Source organism: Rhamphochromis longiceps, linkage group LG5 (genome assembly GCF_057381845.1).
Source record: "Rhamphochromis longiceps isolate RC_006_pf linkage group LG5, R_longiceps_female_GT1.1, whole genome shotgun sequence".
NCBI lineage: Eukaryota > Metazoa > Chordata > Actinopteri > Cichliformes > Cichlidae > Rhamphochromis > Rhamphochromis longiceps.
The window spans coordinates 4921213-4944053 of NC_140561.1; the positions used below are offsets into that span (position 1 = coordinate 4921213).

General features: G+C 40.5%; 2 protein-coding genes across 3 annotated transcripts in view; both read right to left on the reverse strand.

The window, feature by feature from the left end:
- LOC146669067 (uncharacterized) overlaps positions 1 to 22841 on the reverse strand; it is a 576742-nt gene that overhangs the window by 54685 nt on the left and 499216 nt on the right. The window lies entirely within an intron of this gene.
- Positions 6450 to 18196, reverse strand: LOC146669074 (transcriptional repressor scratch 1-like). 2 transcript variants are annotated; one of them, XM_085405492.1, is made up of 3 exons: positions 14843 to 18196; positions 11290 to 11380; positions 6450 to 9705 (listed from the first exon to the last, which is right to left on the reverse strand). In XM_085405492.1, the coding sequence occupies exons 1-3, from the start codon at positions 14897 to 14899 to the stop codon at positions 8894 to 8896; spliced, it is 960 nt and encodes a 319-aa protein (XP_085261618.1). In that variant the 5' UTR covers positions 14900 to 18196; the 3' UTR covers positions 6450 to 8893. The 2 variants fall into 2 exon arrangements, with proteins under 2 accessions (XP_085261618.1, XP_085261617.1); XM_085405491.1 differs by having other exon boundaries at positions 6453 to 9705; positions 11290 to 11498; positions 14843 to 18174.

A 22841-nucleotide genomic window follows, 5' to 3' on the forward strand; every position in this document is an offset into this window, starting at 1 on the left:
AATTCTTCACCCCACCTGCCCCCAAACCCCTCACCTCCTACATCAACTTAAAGGAATGCCATTAAATGTCTGTTGAGGTGATTAAGGTTGCAAAGCTAGTAGGTTGGATGTGTGTCAGGAAAGATGCGAAAAGTGTAGTTAGTAACAGCTTCTTTTAGGTAATGCAGGTATTACAGGATAATCTGACCGATGTGACATTATCTATATAAATGATCTGCTTTCCTGGCTGATTATTAATATTCAGTTTTTAATAATGGCATTAATTAGAGTGAATTCATCATTCTGCTGTTCTGTGTGTTAGTTAGGTAGTGGGTGAGCGACCTGGATGTCACTCTGAAAACAAAAGTTCTATCATGAATTGAATACCTTGATGGTCCTCACCCCACCTTTCCCAATTTACTATTTTTGTTTGTCCAGACAGGTTTCAGTAGATACAACTTTTGAGTTTTTATGGAGTTGTTTTTGTGCTAGAACCTGGTTGTTTGAGCTGTTAGTAGACTCTGTTTTAAAACTAACTTTAGTTAGTTTGCTACCTAGTTTTTAGCTAGTGGGGACTGGATGAAAGCACTCATGCAAGTTGCTCCAAAAGCATCATAACCTATTCATGTTGTTGCTTTTATAGTTTAGGGTTAGTCATGTGTTCTTTACATGGAAATCACTGTGCAGGCCCTAAGAAGCAATCTGAAGAGTCTCAGAAGGTCTGATTTTTGCAGTTGTGTTACCGTCTATTGATTAATGACACCTGCTGAACATTCCTGCACATGGTACCTTACCTACCCTAAAAGTATGTGTGAATAAGCTGTTTTTCCATTGTCAGCACTTATTTTGTATAGAATAGAGAGCTTATGAAGCTCAGCATTGACAGCTTTCAACACCCACAGCACACAGCCTTTTTACTATTCTCATAGCACCTTCAGGTGAAAATAGTTCAACTTTTGGAAAAATACTGCACGTTACACATGTCACTTCCATCTGCATTTCCAACACAAAACCTGCTGCATATGGATGTAGAGCCTAATTATGAAGCTTTTGTCTGTGCTGATAAACCCATCATCAGCTAGCACTTGTCTACAGAAAGGTTTTAGCCCTTTTTCAAAGTCTTGGTTTAGCAGCAAGTTTAAACTGTTGTTCCATGCTAGCTAGAGAAGGCAAAAAAAACTCTCTTGCTAAATCCAAAACATGTCCACCAAAAAATCTTTCCAGTACAAACAGCAACAGAGCAAAAAAAGGTAGAGTGAATAAGTGGATCTAAACACAAATGATAAAAGCTGAAAATCACACTTGGTCTGGGTTTTCTCTAACAGAGTCAAGTGTAATTGAATTAAGCTTTAAATCAAATTTCTGTTTTCATTTGCATTTTACACACGATCACAGCGTTCTGCAGTTCTTCAGGTTGTATTTTGACCACTTTAATTCCACTCTACTTTAAGAGAGTGGAATTAAATAGAAATATCTTATGATTCCTTTAGTTCTACTGTCATGGAGCTTTTTCCCACATTAATAACATCACCATACCAGACAAGAAATATTCAGTGATGCTTTAAGAATTGATGTCAACATTCTGAAATGGTATGACATGATGAATGAAAAAGACATACTTAAGCACTTATTTGTCAGTTTCTTGTGTTTTTATCAAACAAAGGAAGCAAGCATTATACCTTGACTGTTCCCATCATAAATATACACCAACAGGAAAGTGTTATTTCATTTTAAATATAGTTTACACATTTAAATAAAAATAAAAGCAATTCAGGTTTTCCAAGCAGTAAATTCCCTTTTTGCTATACCTCCTGGTGTATAAAGTGGAGTGACGAGAGAACAAGATCTGTCGGCATTAACGCTGTGGTGTCTCCTGTGAGGGAATCTGCTGGGAAAAACTGCAGTCAGATACCTTGACTCATCGGAAACAGCTGCACTGGAGGGAGAAGAGCCTGCTCAGCCAGCTGCAACCTGCTGCAAAGGGACATTTATGTGTGCTTGTGCTTTTGTATGCATGTGTTTGTGCTTTATTAAAGGGAATACAGCAGAGACTGGTAGGGGTGGCAGAAGGTTAAGAGTATGGAGGAGCCGCAGCAACAGCTTTTACTGGAGTTTAATGTTCATGAAAAGAGCATCTCCAGTGTCTTTATAAAGAACTACTGTGAACCTGGAAGAGCTCCAAAGCAATAACAGTGATCTTCTGAAGTCATTGTTCTAATAATGTTGCATTTGCACAGAAACCAAATGTCTGTCTTGTCTCTCACATATCAACAATCATCAGAACTGCCCAAATTGTGTTGGGTTTTTTTTTTTTCTTTTGATGTGAAAACGTAGAGCAGCTGCTTGTAACACACAATATTGAACTAAATTTCATCTTTAACATGATAGAACCAATGTGAGTAGCAGTACACTAAAATCAATATTTTGTCATAAATCAAAAGAAATATCAAGTTTTGATCATTGTACTTTAACTTAACATTTCAATTGTTATCTTTATTTTCTTTTGTGTCGTATGTACAGAATAATTATGTAAGTGCAAATTTTCCCTTAAATAGCTGACTTTGAAATATATGCAGATAATTAAACCTGAGAATAACCTCAAATAAATTGCAAGTCCACAAAGTTTGAACTGTCTGCTATGAGTTCAAAATGGAAAAGGAAACCTTAATATTTTTTGGCAAACATGCTCACAGACATATGATTTTCCACCACACTAAGTGTTCTTCCCGTACTGTCACTTTGCTTGCATCCAAAGACCCAGCGCTCAATACAAACCACTGATGTAAAGGATTGCTCTGTTTTTAAATTCCTATTTGAAATTTGAAACGAGTGTTAAAACGGAGACCGAGGTTGCAAAAGCAATTAAATATTTTTAGACTTTTTAGAATATGGCTGCCATTTAAGACTGGCTGCAGATTGCTTTATGCACTTTTCAGTTTTCAGTTTTTGCATAAACTGCTCGTTCACAAGCAAAATCTACAACACTCAATGATGACATATTGAACAAATAAAGTTTTGGCTAAGCAATGACTTCACATCATTGCCACGCTCCTAAAAAAATGAACACTGTACATTTTGACAGATTCTAAAGTTCATTTCTGAACACTTGGATCTGATGTTGTGGTTTCGCTTAGAGTTTCAGGCTTACAAACACACAGAGCATCTAGGCAGAACTGTAAGGTCCCTGCTTTGTAAACCATCACCTGGGCAAGCACCATTTTCTATTTGGGTGATCAACATGTAAAATTCCTTACAGCAGAACTCAAATTGGATCCTGACTGGTAACATTTGGAACTTAAAGCAAAACAGTGTTTAAAAAGGGATCAATCCTGCAGACAAGAACGATCTACTACTTCTGCTCTTATGGTAATTCTGTGCTTTACTACTAGTGTCTACAGTTCAGTCAGAAACAGGGAGAAACCTTTTTAGTCAAATAATGCAACAACTCTCTTCTAGTGCTATGAGATCTCCGTTTTTGGTGTGCTATATAATAACACTGACCCCCTGCAAATAACAAACAGGTCTCTGGGAATGTGGATGTTAACAGCTTAAAGAATTCTGTATTCTTTATCACCACAGTACTGACTAATGTAGCTGTTGAAACCATCAGTTAATCCAGACAGTGACTATGTAATACATTCATCATCCAGCTGTCTCCTTGGATAAAATAGTCAGCACTTCTCATGCGAACAAAGGCTACTGTAAACCCTCTCTCCCAGTATGGAAGCAACAGGATTATCTTTCATTTGACCTTTGGTGTGACCTCCAGATAAGACACAGGCCATCCTCCTCCAACGACTCCACTTTCACACTCACATTTCCCCTCTTTTCTCTCTGATTATCTTACATGCCTCGTGACAGTTTAAGCAAGCAAGACAGGTGTGGAGGTGAAGTCAGTAAAAGTTCAACAAATATAAGCAGATGCATTTTGCTCACCTCTTGTTTTGAAGATGACATCATTGTTAGAAATTGGTCCCGAGTTCCAGTACCGTAAAGAAGTAGTTTTTCCTTGAACTTGAGAGTAGAAGAACTAGGAGTGTCATCATTTCCCACGGGATCCCTCAAGGATCCTAAATAGGTAGAACATCAAATCAACCCCTTGCCATACAGGAATTTGACTCACACGCAGTGATTCTTGTGGAGAATCTCACTGCTGGCTGCAATACCATGCTGAGCTCCAGCCAAGCTGGTTTCCTCCAAAGCCACTTGGGACCTCTGAGCAAAGGCTTGCACGGGTCACCAGAGTTTATCGCACCAGAGTGATCTAAAAGTTGGCTATTAAACCTTGTCTTACAGTACATGATGTAAGTGATATGGCTTCAGATCTGACAAAGGGGGCTATAAAAAGAGCTGTTTTGGCCTTGAGGTCAGTCACCTGCTCAGGACACAGTGGTCATATCTTCCATGTTGATTGGCAAGCAGTTCTGACCTGCAGTGGTGCTCTACTCCTTTGTCTGCAGTGGAATGCATTCTTATGTTTACCAACATGTACTGCACATAGTCTTGTTCCGAGACTAAAAAACAAAACTACAGGGCAATGTACTTGCATTTATAGAGCACTTTTCTTACTGACCATATAAAAGCTTTAGATTTTCACCACACAACACTTCACTCAGTACACTTCATCTAGCTCTTATCAGCCACTTTTAAACCACACAAATTAACCTAAAGTGCTTATCTTTGAACTGTGGGGGGACAAGCTATACACAAATGGGGTCAGGGTTTTAACCAGGAGCTTTCTTTTTGCAAGTAAACAGTGCTCACCACTGTACACCATGACTCACAGTTAAATGAGAAATATTTTTATTTTGTTAGATTTGTTTGCAGTGAGTTTTTCCATTGTGTCAATCATTTTGCTTTCTATATAAATAAGGCCAGCAAGCCATCCAAATCCAAACATTCAAAATGTCATGAAGCCGAGAAGGGAAATCTTTCAGTGTGAAAGGAAATATTTTTCACACATGGGCGTTTTTACCGTGGCCATCATGTAAGATTCATTATTTTGCCTGTCGTGGCTTATAAATGACAAATTATAGAGCAAAATTCTTCTTTTTTTTTCAGTTTTAAATTTGGAATTGGAATTTTGAAATTTTGTTGCTTTATAAATTCACCGGTTGATATAGATGTCTATATGGGTATGTGGTCTGTGTTTAAACATGTATACATAAATAACTTGAATATGCGTTTTAAATGGTAGCCATCAGGTCTCATAATAGCCATCTCGAGTCTGTGGTCTACTGAGATACATACTTGCATTTCCCTTGGGAAGTTGGCGGCCCCAGGACAGCTCTGTCTCGTCTAAACCAAGAGCCCAGTTCTCACGACACCTGACCCAGAGCACATCCTGTGACCATACTGCAGTGTTTTGCTGTATGATCTATGAAGGAAGGGTAAATAGTACACATCATCATGGGCACTTCTGACAAACATTGTTCATTCCTGAATGTAGCTCTTAATCCTCATGATAACCATACAGGCCTAACACTTCCATCAGTGTGGAGGCCAGCATGTGGCTGTGTAGTGTTTATGTGTTTTTCCTCCCTCTGCTGGTCATTAGAAGAAGAACAACTCTGAAATTGTCCTTTTCTTTTTAGGTTTATGTATGCAGTCTCTCAGGGATCACATCATCTAAGGACATAAGCCACAAAGATCCGACTAAACCAGCAGCAGATGTTCAGACCAAGAAATTATCAACCTGTGTGAGTCGATCAGAGACAGCAGAATAAATGCGAGTGGTTGGAAGACAAGACATATTTCTGTTACTTATTTCTGTATTCTTTATAAAATGTGACATGAACAAATTTTTAAAGTGCAAAATCACTTCTTAGTTCAACTGAAACTCTGAGATATTCCTTATGTAATGTGTCAAAAGGGTCCACATGAAAAATAACTGGATCTGTTTGTCAGGAAGTTTAGAATTAGAATTAGGAAACATAAATGTCAGGATTACAGTTCCATTTCTAATGGTCAACAAATAAATCTGTTTACCAGTGCCAGGTAAAGAGTAAGTATTATTTATTATTACACTTAAACATGCTTATTTATGTTTTACATGGCTTTTATTTTAGCTAAATTTATTTCTTTTCTTTTCTTTTAATTTTTTTTTTCTGGGGGGGGTCTTTTCAGCACCGTAGCAAGGCTGACAAAGAGTAGAGGCTCTGTTGAACAAAACATTCCTTTAATTTTGACCTGTAATGACTTTTAACCATTAGAAAGAAATACTCACAAACAATCAATATATAGCTACTTTCTGTACCACTGATATCTCTTTCAACTCTTTGTCTCAGAGTTAAATTCAGTGAAAGAGCCTTCAACGTGTTCATTAGACCCCATTCCTATAAGTCTCCTCAAAGATGTCCTATCATTAGTTAATCAGACTTAATTAATCATTAATCTATCTCTATTACTGGGCTACTTACCACAGGTGGCAGTAGTTTTAAAACATTACTTTTAAAAAAGCCATCACTTGATCCAGCTGCAGGTATTGCAGGTACTGCGCAGCAGTGGTTTGAGTCATATCTATCTAATAGACTCCAATTTGTTCATGTAAATGGGGAGTCTTCTTAACACGCTAAAATTAATTATGGAGTTCCACAGGGTTCAGTGCTAGGACCAGTTCTGTTTACATTATACATGCTTCCCTTAATATCAGAAGGCATAGCATGCTTTTTTTTTCACTGCTATACAACCGATACCTAGCTTTATCTGTCTGTGAAGCCAGATGTCAGACACCAATAAGTTAAACTGTAGAAATGTCTTAAAGACACAAAGAGCTGGATGACTTTTAATTTTATACTTAATTTGGATGGCATTACCTTGGCCTCCATTAACACTGTGCCAAGAATTACCTGAAAGGCCTTCAGTTGATCCAAAATGCTGCAACAAGAGTACTCAGAGGGACTAGAAAGAGAGAGCAGATTTCTCTCATACTCACTTCCCTTCATTGGCTTCCTGTTAAATCCAGAATTTAATTTAAAATCCTTCTCCTCACATACAGGGTCTTAAATAATCAGGCCCCATCTTATCTTAATGATGTGATAGTACCATATCATCCCAATAGAGCACTTCATTCTGAGACTGCAGGCTTACTTGTGTTTTACTAGGGTATTTTAAAGGTAGAAAGCCTCAGCTTTCAGGCCCTCTTCTGCTTAAGTTATGCTTAAAGCTTTCCTTTTTGACAAAGAATATACTCTTTGCTGTAGCTTTTTGTAGGGTTTGACTCTTAGTAGCATGCTTCATTTTGTTTCTCTGTGTGAAGTTGTTTCCAGTTTGCTTGTGTTTCATTTTATTTTATTTACTTTATGTTAGGGCTAGATCAGGTGACCCTGAATACTCAGCAATAGGCTTGGGCTCTAAGGGAGTTTTTTCCTCCCCATTCATGCCAAGTGCTTGCTCTTAGGGAGTTATCTTACTCTGTATTATTGTAGGGTCTTTACCACGCAATATAAAGTGCACAGAGGCAACTGTTGTTGAAATTGGGTGCTGTATAAATTGAATTGAATTGAACTGACTGCTGTACTGTGCCTGGAACCTTGCATACTGCAAGGTTCTCCAGCCTGTGGGTAAACTTACTTCACTAACTGATATGACAACAGACTCTTTGGCACTTTATGACCTGACTGTCACTCTATTTGAACTGAGTAGATGTAACAGTTATTGACACAAGTGAGGCCATTTAAGCAGGTATACTGTTAGATGGCACAATGTTGGACCTGCAGAGTTCAAATGAACATGTTGTCACGGTTCTGGGTCATTTGACACAGCATGTCGGTTTCTTGTATTTTGGTATTTATCTGTATAATGGTCGATGTTCTGATTCTTTAGTTATCCTGTTTTGAATATTATAATCTATGTTTCAGTTTATTCTGGTTTAGGGTTTTGTTTTCAGGTTGTGTTCTTGTGTTTAATGTAGGTTTAGTTCAGTGTCAAGTCAGCGTCCTTGTGAAGTGCTTCTTGTTTCCTGTTTTATTGTGTAGGTCCATGTCTCATGTGAGTGTATTCAGTTTGCTTCCCCTGTCTCATCTTGTCAATTACTTCCAGCTGTGTTCACCACCTGTGTGTAATCTCCCTGTGTTCTTCTGTGTGTATTTAAGTCGTGTCTGCTCGCGTGCTAGTTGCTGGTCTGTCTGTCAGTCAGTTTCATCCGTTTGTTCGCCCTGCTATCTAACTTCATGTTCCTCCGCTCACCCATGTTCATGTTCATGTTTAGTAGTTTAGTTTTTCCCAGTTCAGGTTATCTTTAGTTCTGTTTCACATTTTCACCTTGTGTTTTATTTTTACAGTAACTCTCCCTCACACCTCCATGAGTGCCTGCGCTTGGATTTAATTCCTCCACACGGCTCATCCCATTCGCCATAACACATGTTTTGTATTTGCATATACCCACAGACATGAGCAAAGGGAAGTTACTCACTGGTTTTTATTGTCATCACCAAATCGATCAGACAGGCAAATATACTATATCAGAGTATACTTTGGCTTTTGTTCTCATCAAATCCAGCACCTGGCTTCTTAAACATGTTAAATTGACAAATACATTAACCCATAATAAATAAATAATCTTCAAATTGGCAAATAAATAGTTAAATAAGTTAATAAATATGCAAATACATTATGCAAGTAACCAAGCCATCTGAGATAAATTAAGAGCTTGGTGATATATCAAATGATAGTGATGTGTAAATTATTGCAATTTATAAAAAGAATATAAAATATTTTGCATTTGTAATCAACACTGAGATTTTTTATGAAATTTTCTACATGTTTCCTGAAGAATTTACTGTGAGGTTATTGCTTATGTCAAAAGGCAGGATTTTGATACATGCATTTGAAAAGTCTGAGAAGTCGCGAGCCGTCGTCTGACTTAGATATTTGAACTAGAAAAAAAACATATAAAGAAGAAAGGATTTTCCTTTCAGTCCTCAGAGCTGCAGTCACCCTCTGTTGACTGCCCTTTGAAGCAGGCCGACTCGTAATGCTTGTTCAGGTAGGATTTGAGCGCGAAGCTTTTACGACAACGTTTGCAGGAGTAGTGTTTGAACGCTGAGTGCGTCTGCATGTGGGCACGCAGATTGGAGCGGTCAGCAAAGGCTTTGCCACAGTGAGCGCAGGCAAACGGTTTCTCCCCAGTGTGAGACCTCATGTGACCCTGCAGGAGCCAAGGCCGGCTGAAAGCTTTGCCACACACCTTGCACTCGTGCTTCATGTCATGGGTCAGCATGTGCATGGCCAGAGCCGGCATAGACACATAAACTTTGTGGCAGGTAGGACATTTCCTGGCCTGCTGGCTGTCCAGACTTCGGTGAGTCTGCTTGTGCCTACTCAGATTGGAGGATGTGGCGTACGACTTGCCACACTCGCTGCACACGTGACGTCCTTTGGATTCCCCTTTGGCGGGGCTGCAATCTGTTGAGCTGCTTCCCTCGCTGCTGTCCAAATGGCTCCCTTCCATGTGAGAACATCTCTGTTTAGGCCTCCGGCGCGAGCGACCATCAGAGATGAGAAAGCCACTGATTGTGCACGCCTCCGTTTCAGGGCTACTGCCGTCCGACTCAACTGTGGTGCTAGAAACGGGGCTGTCCGGATCTTCCATGTCGTGGTCAGAGAACTCTTCCCCGCTGCTGCCCCCTGGGGAGTACAGGGGCCCTGCTGTGAGCCCAGTCTGCTCATGACTTGACTCCTTTGTGCGCTTAAACACTGACGGGATGATGTAATCCTGGATGTACCCTGGGAAAGAAAATACATATTTAATATAGACTCTAGAATTACTACATGGAAAAGAAAAGTGCCTTCTTACCCCAACCTCAATATGAAATCTATTCAGGAAACTATTTGTAAGTGCCAGCTTTAGCAAGCTCTAAGACTGAAATATTAATGAATCTGTGATGCACCTTTCTGATTCAGTCGATATTCTCAGTGGCTCCATTGAGAGCAATCACAAAGTTAAATAAATGAAAACACAATGTGCTGACTCTGAATCAAGAGTCAGGCACGTATAGTGCAAGCCAGCCTGGACCTTCTTGTCAGAGTGCTGCAGCTGCAGCAGCAGCAATCTGTCTAAATGTGTTTTGGAAGAAGGAACGGGTGGGGAGGGATGATCAAAACAGAGCATCTATGCAGTGAATCCCCTCAATCACTAAATCGTTTTAATCAGATCATTCCCCATCTGTGATGTTTGTGAGAGTGTTCATGAGTATGGTAATGGGGAGACTGAGTGACAGGTGGGGGTCTGCAATTTGGCAAAGAGGGAAGGGAGGGTTGGAGAGTGTTTTGTGGGTATGGTGGGGGTTGGTGGGGGTTCTGATCTTAGCAGCAGTCAGTGGTATATTGCCACACACACAAACACACACAAACACACACAAAATGGAACACAAAGGGAAGCAGACAGCTGGCATCCTAAATCTGAGGACAAATTATTCAACTCTAACACAAGACATGTGATGTTGGTTGTGGGTGAAAAGGGGGGAGGGGGTAAATCCACTCAAAGAATACTTTTTTATTTCTTAAATCTAAACACACAACATATTGTTCTCACACCCAGCCTCTGTAGAAATCCCACAGGTGAAAATCTCCTCTGCCAGTGCACAGCTCAAGTTTCACGTTATTGAATTACCTGCAGCACTCTCTATTTTCCAGTCAATACCCATCCTCTAAAAACCCTGTTCCATAACCTCTCACTGCTCCACATATGGATTGTGTTGCTGCAATCCTACTCCCTCTGGCTATCCAACATCCTGCAGGATCAGATGGAGAGAGATGGAGAGATGAATGGGCAGGTGGGGGGGGGGGGGGGGGGTGATAAGAGGAGAGTCAAGGGCAACGGCACCATCTAAGGACACGACAATCCCACGTGGCTATCTGCTTTCGTCTGAGTTTTTATCTTTATTTTCTTGTTGGACCTGAGAAATGTCTGCATCAGTGTCTCCGCGCGTGCACGGCTCATCATTCACGTACACAATAGTATTAAAGCCAAAGGCTACTGTGTGATCTGGTCTGAGTATTAAGCCGATTTAGCCAGCATGACCTGAATACTATTTAGCATCTGCCGAGTTAGAAAACAAAAGTCCAGAGCCATTTGAAGTAGGTGGGTGAGCACTGGCTGTAGGGTTTTGGGGGTTTCCAAAAGTGATTATATAGGAAGCACGACGTAGCCCCTTTGTGTATAAATCCCTGTTTATTATTTGTTTGAGGAATAATTTTTTGCCTCTTCCTCCTTGTGAGGAAAACCATGTGAAACACTTTGTGCAGACAAATCAGTCTACAACCTACACAGCAAAGTAGAAAACGCAACTCAGAGAGACATTTACTCACTGTTTTCACTCAGATGCACGGCCAAGTTGGTGGATGACTCAGTGATGGCATGTGTCACGGTGTAAGAGTCATCCCAGTGCTGCTCCTGCTGCTGATGTTGATGATGATAGTAGTGGTTGGAAGAGGAGAAATCGTGAATCTTTGGCAGTTTCACCAAAAAGGAGCGTGGCATTTTTATTTTCCCCTGATGAAAAAGTGATCTAAACCTCCTAGAATAAAACGCAAACACGCAGTTGAACAGGAAAAATAAGAAAAACTACGCTTCCAGGTGGCCTTCTTGGAAAGGCCAATCAGCTGAGGATGCTGGAAAAAAATCTTTTTGGAAATTATTCAACGCCAAAAGAGAAAGAGAAAAGAGCAGCAAAGACAGAGCATAGCACAGAGTGGATGGAGAGGAAGACAGAAAGTGGTGAGGGTGAGACAGAGGCACACATACAGAGAAAGAGAGAGAGAGAGAGATGTCTGGACTAGCTGAGCTCAGCACTCTGCAGTCTTTTATACATGGCCCACGAGCCCCAAAGATCAGGTGGTGCTTTGGAAGAGGGAGCTGCTTAGCATTAATCCATCAAACATCCCAAGGGACACACGTCAAATTACCACGAGCCGTCTGTGCTTTTCCCTGCAAGCGCACTCACACACATGCACATACACACTCACAGCAGTCAACCACCACCTCCTCGTCTTCCCACCCACATCCCCCTCGTTTCGCCCCTCTGTCTCTGTCTGAAGAAGGGCAGACAATAGTGATGCAGAAGCACGTGGGTGACACTACACACAACATCTTGTCCTCCATTGTCTTTCAATGAAGTAGCTAACACAATTCATACTGCCTCAAACATATTTCACCCAACCTACCAACAACAGCATCGGCATATCCGGCTCGTTACTGAAATGTCAAACTGGAGTGACATGCTCCTAGCATCAAAATGGCTCTTATATATCTATCTATATCTATATATAGATATCTATATATAGATATCTATATCTATATCTATATTAGGGCTGAACGATTATGGAAAATAATCTAATTGCGATTTTTTGCCCCAATATTGCGATTGCGATGTGATATGCGATTATTTTTTAAGGTCTTTGTCTTCTGTATTATTAAACAAAGACAAGCAATACATCATATAGTATGGCCAATACTATATTACATTAATTTTAAACTGTTCTTTCCTGGAAGACAGACCTCTGTTATGATGACATGAGGTGATGCATGAATTGATGACTGACATTTTTATTTAACTTCTTCAATCACAACAGTATATTTGAACATACACAATAGTTTATTTTTAGCTTACAAACATCTGAGCATAAAGTGCTGACAAGGAACCCTGGTGTAAACATTAAAATGAAAGTCAGTACAATGTGCAGATTGCAGAAATATACATAAAAAAAATCAGTGGCTTTACCACACTCAGTTTTTCGACATCTGTGAACTACTAGACAGTCATTAAATTAAAAAATAATATTAAATAAATAAAACTAATAAATAAAAAATACACACATCTTACTGATCTCTGCAGTCAGTAACATTACACATAAAGTGCAAACATAATAGCAATTGTATAAACACACACACAAACACGCCTTTAAAGTTTAAAGGCGTGAAATTGGACGGTCTAGTTCTGATTAGCGTCACCGCTGTCTCGGTGGAGTTTAATAAACTCGGCCGTCTGCTTCTTGCTATCTAAAATATAACCAGACACTGGTGTAAATTCTCGACTGTCTCATACTTCTGTTTAATAAGTTTTCTGTTTGACGTTTAGTCAGCTGTGTGAAAACCAAGGAGGAACCCACCCGGGGGATTAATAAAGTTTTATTTTATCTAATCTAATAACTTTAATCTCAGCCAAACCGATTTACTCACGAACAAACAAAACACTGAAAAAAGCCCAACAATAACATTTTTAGGTTGTCTAAGTGACTTATATATTACGTTTAACCCGAGCAGCGAAACTCCGCGGTGATCTGAAAATGATGTGCCGGGAGTTGTGCCGTTCTCGGCCGCATCAGTAACCCTCGAGCTCCCGGCTAGCTGTCGAGCTGGTGGGTAGCAGACGCCTCCGAAAACGTCGAAGCACTTTTGCAAATATGGGATATCTTGATAAACCGAGCAGATATTTGATGTTTACACAACTACTTTCTCGCCTGAAAATATTTTAAAAGTTTATTTTGTGACCCAGAAAGATTAGTATGAGTAATTTTAAAACTTAGTAGCGGCCGCCATTGTTGGAAACTGGAGTTTGGCTGGGCCGCGCTATGAATTCTGGGATATGGTAGTAATTTGGACAGCCTTCGGCGCGTCGCTGTGACGTAATCGGTCTACAAATGCGGCCTCAGGAGGATGCAGCCCATGAATTTGGACATGTCCAGAGTATAATCGCAGCCTTTGCGGTTAGAAAATTGCACTTGATCATGTCGCGATATTATCGCAAATGCGATATATCGTTCAGCCCTAATCTATATAGATAGATAGATAGATAGATAGATAGATAGATAGATAGATAGATAGATAGATAGATAGATATGTTTAAAGTCAAATCTTCTCTTAAGCATTATAAGCACTATTTTTTCAGCTGCTCCCTTTAAGGGTCACACACCTGCACCTCTGCATGCCCCCTTCACCACATGCATGAATTCTCCCTGTTGCTTTCCATCATATTCTACTTTTGACCAAAATGTCCTTTATCTTGCTTCTGCAAAGCAACCTTAATTTTGTCTCTAATGCTCCCAATCTGAGCTGTCCCTCTGATATGTATCGATTTCTGATCTTGTCCATCCTGGTCACTCCCAGGGAACACCTTAACATCTTCAGCCCCACCACCTCCGGCTCCGCTTTATGTCTTTGTGTCAGTGCCACCATCTTTAAACCATACATGCTAGCAGCTCTCACTGAAATCTTGAAAATCTTCCTGTTCACTCTTGCTGTGATCATTCTGTTCTTGTGTCTCACACACACAACAAAAACCTTCCTTCTCTTCACCATATCAGCCAGCTCTCTCCCTTAACCCATCATAGTCCCAACATTTAAAGCCACTGCTCTCACCTCCACTCTTCTGACTTTTGGTCAGCAGCACTGAAGGTGGTCATTGCTAATGTGGGCCCCAACCGATACGGTATGAAAATCTCAATCTTTATGATCCACATGCTTGATTTGGCAAAGATTTTATTTTGGATGCCGTTCCTCGCGCAACCCCATTTATCAGGGCTACACTCTGAGTAATTTATGGCTTATGTCCTCTACATCAGTTCCTCTAATGTCCACTTGAGGCTGGCTCGAACCATAACTCTCCTGTTTGTTAAAATGTGCAAATGTTTACATCATGGTATAATATATATATACTACAATATATACCATATACAACACAATAGACACTTTATGTGTCCCAGCGTTCCACAATAATGCCCCAGTACATATGAAGAGAGGGAAAGAAATGGTGCTTCACCCCCACATTAGATTACAGCATTTGAAGTTAATCTAATGTAGTTTCATAGTCATTCAGCAGATAAAAATTTTCCCATGTTTGACAGAGATTTTGCACTCACTGACCTCCTGTCCGAGCGCGTTCGTCTGTTTTCTTTTTCTTTCAGCTGCAGAACAAAACATATTTTTTTCATCTCCATCCTCTGTTTTCTCTAGGGCAGTTTTACATTTCTCTGAAGACCAACAAGCACTCTATAACCATGCAACCCTCATCAGGGTAAAAAAGGCCCCCACAGTGAGTTCCGGACTGTCGTCTGTGACTTGTTGACCTCTCTGTGCCTGCAGAGGTCACAGGGTCACATTGCGGTTGGTCCAGAGAGACAGCAGCAGCTTAAACGTAAGCTGGTTGGCTCACCTCACAGATGGCTCTGCAGGTTCAGTGTGATTGGATGATTAAAAACAAAATCTATAAACTCACTAACAGATGTTGATTGGAAAGGATTTGGAATTGGGACCTCATATAATGGCATGTTTAGAAATTCTCTGTGGTCCAGGCTAAAGAACAGACTCTCAGTGGTGCTAATACATTATTTTATATTATTATTGCCAACAAATTGAATGAAAAGTCCAGGATACAAATGAATGTGCCCTACCAACAAGTGTGTGCATCTCACTCCTCTGTGCTGAAGAACTGCAGGGTTGTATAGAAACTGTTAAAAACACACGAGTGACGGACAATGGTGAGCTTTGCCACCTTCAATGGAAAAGCGATACATCTAGCTAAATGAAAAAGATCATTGCATATTTCACTGCTACAATAATCTTAATGTTATAATGACTGCTGTAATGATATGACTGTCAAGAGTAAAAAGATGAGACAAGTCTGTGATCGAGCAGGGTGGTTTGTTAGTATGACAAGTATGAATATTCTCTGTTTATTTATTAATTTATTTGACTGACAAGAGTTGTGCTGCTGCATTTTGAGATTCTTTAATATAAAATGCTGATGTTAAGGGCCATGCCGAGTCAAATCAAGCTACGCGAAAGGAGGATTTAACTGTGGCGTGTTAAATAGCATTTATCCTTTTGTAATGTTTTTGATTGCAACCTTGTGTCTGCCAGATGGAAGAACAAAACCTAAGACTGTGCAAATTATATAACAGCGTCTTTGTGTGACAGCTGGGTGCTGTTTGTTTCAGCATTCAGTTCTAAAACACACTAAAAATTACATTTTTCCAGGAAGTACACTGCTTTTTAAACCTTTTTCTCTTTTTCCTGGTTTAAACTGGAGGACCATCAGTCTCATTAGTCAGAACAATTACAAGCTATTTAAAAAAAGAATCAACAACAAAGTGGAAAATATGGGAAACGGTAATGTCCAGTCTCTTTTTACAGTCTATGTTGGACCTATTTTTAGCTGTGTGGGTCACATGAACAGATGTTCTCTGATGTTTTAAGGTGTACATTCTGCGACTCCATAATTCTGTATTCTTTTAAATGATAATCTAAAACTGAGAATGAGCGATCCGGTCATTGCTGAGTCTGATTAAATGCATGTTAAGCAGCACTGTGGAGAATGCACCCAGAGATTGTCTATGAAAGCCTGTTGAGCTGCGATAAGTGAGATAATTTGTGTTAATCACATATAGTCATTAAGGCATCTGAAAAACAAACGCAGGTCCTTTTCACTGAGGCGTCTTTTCAGCACCTCTACAAAAATCTCCCACTCTGCCGTCTGACAATGAGGCAGCTGCATGCCCGTGAATGAGGGTGATTGTCTCTTTTCTTTTAATCAGCACACAAGATTTTCCCTTCTTCAATCTGCACATTTTTTTCACAGGTTGATTGTGAAAAAATTGGGAGTTGCAGAAGCTGGCTTGTGATTCATGTTTCAACATATTTCATGCTTTTTTTCCCTTTAACCAGGCGGCTTTGTACAAATGGTGTGAGGAATGCTCCTATGAGACTTGTCTTGCAGACCTCAACTCAATTAGAAGTGACTGTTTAAAGTCTTGCACAATCTGCCATATGCACACCCCTTCCCTTTGAGCAGAGAGGCATGATGAGAGGTCAGAGAAGGGGATGGGACAAACTTTCAGTCATCAAGTGAGGTGACTGACAAGGGATTGTGGATGCTAGGGGAATGCCAAAAAGGGGGAGGAGGTGATGTAGAACTGCGTTTTAATCTAGTCAGATCTCAGACCTGATAAAAGGAATCTGTCCATCTCTCTTTTAGATTCTCTGGGTCATCAATCACATATGCCACTGGCCTCTACTCTGGCTGATATCAGAGTCTCTAGGGAGAGGGCAAGCGTGAGCTACAGATGCTGTGTGAAATGGGAAAGCTAGCATGATAACGGGGAAATATGGTGAATACAGATATGATGATGCGCCTGATATACATGATGCTACTATAAGAGATGTTTTTAAAAGATCACGTTCATGTATATATGTAATCATAATGAGAAGAAGATTTTCTTTTGCCTTTATATGATGTGTTTTATATGATTCCGACTTCTTGTTAATTACATTTAAGGAAAGGTGGAAAAAAGAAACAGTAAACGATGTCTCAAGCTCAGACAGGGCCCCAGTGGATTGCATGATTAGTTGGAAACCGGACCTTTTGTTTTGTTTTTACATTCTCATGAATCTCACTCTCTTGGCATGCTTCCACTCATAACGTGTTTTATGACATCATGTCTGCATCAGACGACACACAAGCTAATCAGCCAAGATTGTGTAGCTTCTCCTGCAGATCATCATGCAGGTGTGTTGCTGAAGATTTCAGGCAAACACATCACTAGACTACTGCACCACTACCTCTTCTTGTTCTTCTCATGACCCCTTTCAAACAAAGTCCTTAGATGAAATATAATAACTATAAAAACCATGTCGCCTGCTCACTGATGTTGTCTCTCTTTGTTTTCTTTCTGTCTCTCCAACCTGGCTTCTCTCTCCCTTTCTGTTATCATTTGTTTTTATCTGAGCTCCAGAGCTTTCATTCATCATTTGTCCATTTATTCATTGTTGAACTGCCTAGTTAGTGAAGTCCTGGCTCTCGGTTGGACCATTCGGGCCTGACATTGTCTTCTCCCTCTGAGAGTTTTGGATGTGTGCCTCAAAACATCAAAACAAAACTCAAGAAAAGGAAAGCAAAGCTAAGCGATCCACATCCTGACTTCATCTCTGAACTTGCATGAGATTGGTATTGATCTTGTTACTGAGTCACTTCATTCTGCTTTTAAGAAATGCTTCTGACACGATTCAATTACTAAATGTGCTGTACTCTAAAAACCCAACAGCTCAGTTGTTCTTGGGTCAAATTCTGATTGATTGGCAAGTGTGACAGTGGGGGTTCACATGAAATGAAAAAAGCACAAAACCCACCCCGTCATCAACGAGTTCCCAGTGGAGAGAGTGGACAGCTTCAAATACCTCGGAGTTCACATCACGCAGGACCTGTCATGGTCCTGTCACATCAACACCGTGGTGAAAAAGGCCCGACAGCGTCTCTACCACCTCAGACGCTTGAGAGACTTCCAACTGCCCTCCAAGGTGCTCAGGAACTTTTACTCGTGCACCATAGAGAGCATCCTGGCGGGAAACATCTTAACCTGGTTCGGGAACAGCACCATGCAGGACAGACGAGCTCTACAGAGGGTTGTGCGGTCAGCTGAGCGCACCATCCGCTCCGAGCTCCCTGACCAGCACTCAATCTACAGCAGGCGGTGCTGGACCAAGGCCAGGAAGATCGTGAAGGACCTCAGCCATCCCAACAACAGACTGTTCTCTCTGTTGAGGTCAGGAAAGCGATTCCGCTCCCTGAAGACCAACACAGAGAGACTGAGGAGGAGCTTCTTCCCGCAGGCGATACGGTCTCTCAATCACACCACCACACAGTCCTGACCCACACATATGGTTCTTACACACACACTGGACTTTCTGGACTTTGGTTTTGCACAACACTGGTCACTATATTCTTCATTTCCGGTTAATACTTGTACAGCTGCTGTTATTGTGTATATATTTATTTATATTTAGATTTCTTCATACATTCTTATATAGTTCTATATTGTGTATTGTGTATTTTGTTGTACAGTTATTTTATTTTCAACTTTAATTTATATATTTATCTTATTCTTCCCAGTTAAATTTACCCTTCATTCTAATTTGTGTTGTACAGTTATTTCATTTTTAACCTTAATTTATATTTTATTCCTTCCTAGTTAAATTTACCCTTTTTAATCTTTCATATTTATTTCTTATCTTATTCATAGCCTTTTCCTTTTTTGTTCTCTTTAGGTCACGAGCAGTTGTCCAAGCATTTCACTACATATCGTACTGTGTATGATTGTGTACGTGACAAATAAAATTTGAATTTGAATTTGAAAAAAAAAAAGACCAAGTAACAGAATATGCAAAGACAGTGGCTACAGTGGACACTTTCATTGTTTGGAACCCTTTGCATCTGTCAACAGATCCTCTGGATGGGCTGTCTGTAGCTTCCTGCAGTCGGCCAACAGACTATAACAGTATGCCTGGCAATAGAACGGACTGGCCTTTATATAGCACAAACATTAGCAAGATGCTTCAATTCAGTGTGCATAAGACAGACATTTCAGAGATAGAACTTAATAATACCAAATCTATCTGCATACAGATGGAGCTGTTGCCCATTGAGAGAAGGTCAAGAGCATTGTCTTGGCATGTGGAGAAGATAAGTAGAATGTGTCTGTACTCATCTAAAGTAAAAAGTCACACCCAGTGAAATGAGCCAGTTGACCATCACACGGGCCCATGCCTTGGTGTCCTTGGTACCTGGTACTGACAGAGAGTGTGGTGTCTAAATGAATCAGTGCCCTCTCAATAATGCTGCATATTTCTGCATGTTCTGCCAATTCTGTTAAATACACAATCAACTGATGGTGTCATTGGTGGTGACATTGTTACTACAAGTGTCATTTGTAGCCTGGAGAGCACTTACACTAAATGGCTCTTCCTTAAATAGCCCTTCAGCATTGGTCAGTTCAATTGCACTATGAGACAGAGAATTACCTGCCGCATGCTCCCAAATGGAATCTCTCAATTGATAAAACACACCGGGAACCATTTAGGCTAATGCCTTTGCATTAAAGGAGCTCTTGCCCTATAAATGTGGAATTAAGGTTAAATCACCACATCTGCATCACAAGAGAAGGTGCAAGCACTCGATGTTTGTCTTAATTGAGAGGCTTGTGGTTAAAAGCGTGTGCATGTTTTAGCATTGGGGGTGGGTTGGAGTGAAACATGGTGCCTGCTCTTTGTTTGACAAGATTCAGTGTATGGGCTCACTAGGTGGGGTACTCTCACCCTCACACACCCTTTGTCTTCCGGCCATCTGCTAGGGCTTCATAATGACGGGAAGGGTGAGTATGCGAGGAGGGGAGGTTAAGGGGTTACTGAGCTGGACTAGGGGAGGGTAAGTGTGTGGGGGAGTACATTCCGTCACCTTACAATCATCCACTCTGAGCTGAGCCGAGCCAAGTAAGGCCAGGCGACAGGAGGCTGTAGGTGCTTTATCACACTGAGAGAGAAAGATTTACAGCTTCCGTGACCCCCACTCAGATGACTCCCCATTTCTCACATACTCACTCTGCTTTACTGCTTTTTTCAGAATGGAAGGTTATTAGGGAAAGTTATTAATGACAGCACTGCTCAGCACTTTTTCAAGTGAATACATTTTAAACACTACACAAAACCAGAAATCCTCAGTTTTCCATAGCAGGCGTTTTTCTTTCTTTTTTTTCTGAGCATTAAAAAAATGCAATGCAATTAAAATGTATAATAAATTTCAAAATAACATCTAGACCAGGGGTCTCAAACTTGGGGCCCACATCACCCCTACTTAGGACCCGCATATTGACGTGAAGAAATATAATGCAATTTGGCCTTGAAGTTAATGTTTCTGTTGGGGAGGGTTTGTTTGTTGTTGAGTGTAATGTTAAAATAAGTTCTTTAAAAAGCAAAAAGATATTTAGTATGAAGGCAATATGAGCAGAGTGCAAACATGTGGAGGGATTGGCTGTGTTAAAAATTAATGTGCATGTCTGCATTTTGATTTTGTTAAATATGAACAAAATGATAGCAGAAGTGCTGCCACATGTCTGGAGTGAAAGACAGTACAATGTGTTTATTTGGTAGTTCAATGAGCACCTGCTTTTTTCCTGATCGATGCTCCAAGTGCCCTTTTCTTGAGACATTTTGTTTCAATGGGTGTGTGCATGTGAAGTTCTGTCTGTGCCCCTCAACAGTAACATTTAACTATTAATCACAATTTTGCTAAATAAAAGATCTGGCTTGTATCAGTCACATTATGACCATTAATCAATGCCCTTGTCACCCAGAATGCATTCATAAATGTGCACTAAATTAAAACTTTTGTGAAGAACACAATTTGCTTTCAAAATTTCAAAAAAGACGTGCATTTTACTAATGCAAGTCAGTTGTTCAGTCAACAGTTATGACAGGCCACAATACTGATGCCACCCAAATTTACAAATGATAACTGTAGATATCAAAACAGACGTTTCCATCTGTGTAAAAGTAGCAGTTGTTTGAGCCTCTTCTGCAGAAAGTTCTCTGCTGTTGCTCACTTCATGCAAGAAATCAAGATGATAGCTGTTGTATAGTGTTTTGACACAATTAATTATCGAGACATGTATTTTATTACAACTTAATTTAACTACATCTATTGTTTCAACTCCTTCTATAAAAACACACTGAACTGAAGAATGAAGAATGCAGCTTTACGGGGGCACCATTCATCACACTGGCACCTCATATGAGCTCTTGAATATTCATAACTTTTTTCGGCCAAGATGTTTGAAAAGCTTTTTAAGGTAAGTGGCACCAATTTCAATTTTTATTAGATTCCAAGAAGAGGACTTCCAAAAAGTGTTCAGTGCAGCCACTGTCTGTCTTCTTATGGTGCAGTTTTGATTTGTTTTTGCAGTTCTCCTGTTCCCAAGGAGTGCACCAGAGCATAGCCCCCTTTCCAAAGGGAAACACGTATGCAGACACTTTTGCAAGACCATAAATTAGGCCTGACTCATACTGTTCACAGCAAACATGATCAATTGAATAGAGAAACGATTACTCAATTTACTGGTTGATCTATGTCCCTACCCTCACCTATGGTCACAAGCTGTGGGTAGTGATCGAAAGAACCAGATCACGGATACAAGCAGCGGAAATCAGCTTCCTCTGAAGGGTGGCTGTCCTCTCCCTTAGAGATAGGGTGAGAAGTTCAGCCATCCAGGAGGGGCTCAGAGTAGAGCCCTGATCCTCCACATCGAAAGGAGCCAGTTGAGGTGGTTCGAGTATCTGGGCGAAGTGTTCCGGGCATGTCCCACCGGGAGGAGGTTCCAAGGCCGACCCAGGACACACTGGAGAGATTATATCTATCGGAATGTGTTGGTGTTCCCCCAGACAACCTGGAGGAGGTGGCTGGGGAGAGGGAGGTAGGCTTCTCTGCTTAGGCTGGCTCCCCCGCGACCCGGCCCCGGATAAGTGGAAGAAGATGAATGGATGGATGGTTTAAACAGCATACAGTTTGTGTAGGGGATGGAAATCGGCCAAGGTACATTATGAAATGCTAGGATAGATCTTGTTGAATTCAGCTGTGTAAGTGTACAAAGAGCAGTAAAGCTCAGAGCAGCAGCACATGTCAGCTGATCAGAGCACAAAAATCTGCGGGTGCTCACAACAGAAATTATTTAGCCCCTACAATCGATGTTATGCTTTCCCAACCTGCCAAATCTCACTTGAGTAAAGAAGGTGTTTCAGTACTTCAACTTTTACCAGAGAATTTTGCACAAAGTATTTCTTAAAGGTTTCCGTACTTCTACTTAAGTAAAGTACATCTATACCTTCGCCACCTCTGGTGTACAGTACCTCTGCTTGGAGGCATAATGAAATTGTAGTATGATTAAAAAACGTTTTCTAAATTAGATAATTTAATTAAATGTAACTAAGTCTGCTGGTCACATGGACAAAGTATAGACAGACTGTGACAGAAAGCTTGGTAACAGTGAAATGAAAAAACAGGAAGAAACACAGTGGAAGAAAGTCATAGATTAATGACTAA

Bases quoted from the DNA above. Each gene is read 5' to 3' on its own strand.
- LOC146669074 (XM_085405491.1), bottom strand. From the start codon at position 14,916: ATGGAGATGAAAAAAATATGTTTTGTTCTGCAGCTGAAAGAAAAAGAA. The intron at 11,499-14,842 runs GTCAGTGAGTGC...GTTTTATTCTAG, and splicing joins CGAACGCGCTCGGACAGGAG to GAGGTTTAGATCACTTTTTC. The intron at 9,706-11,289 runs GTGAGTAAATGT...TTTCTTTCCCAG, and splicing joins CGTGCATCTGAGTGAAAACA to GGTACATCCAGGATTACATC.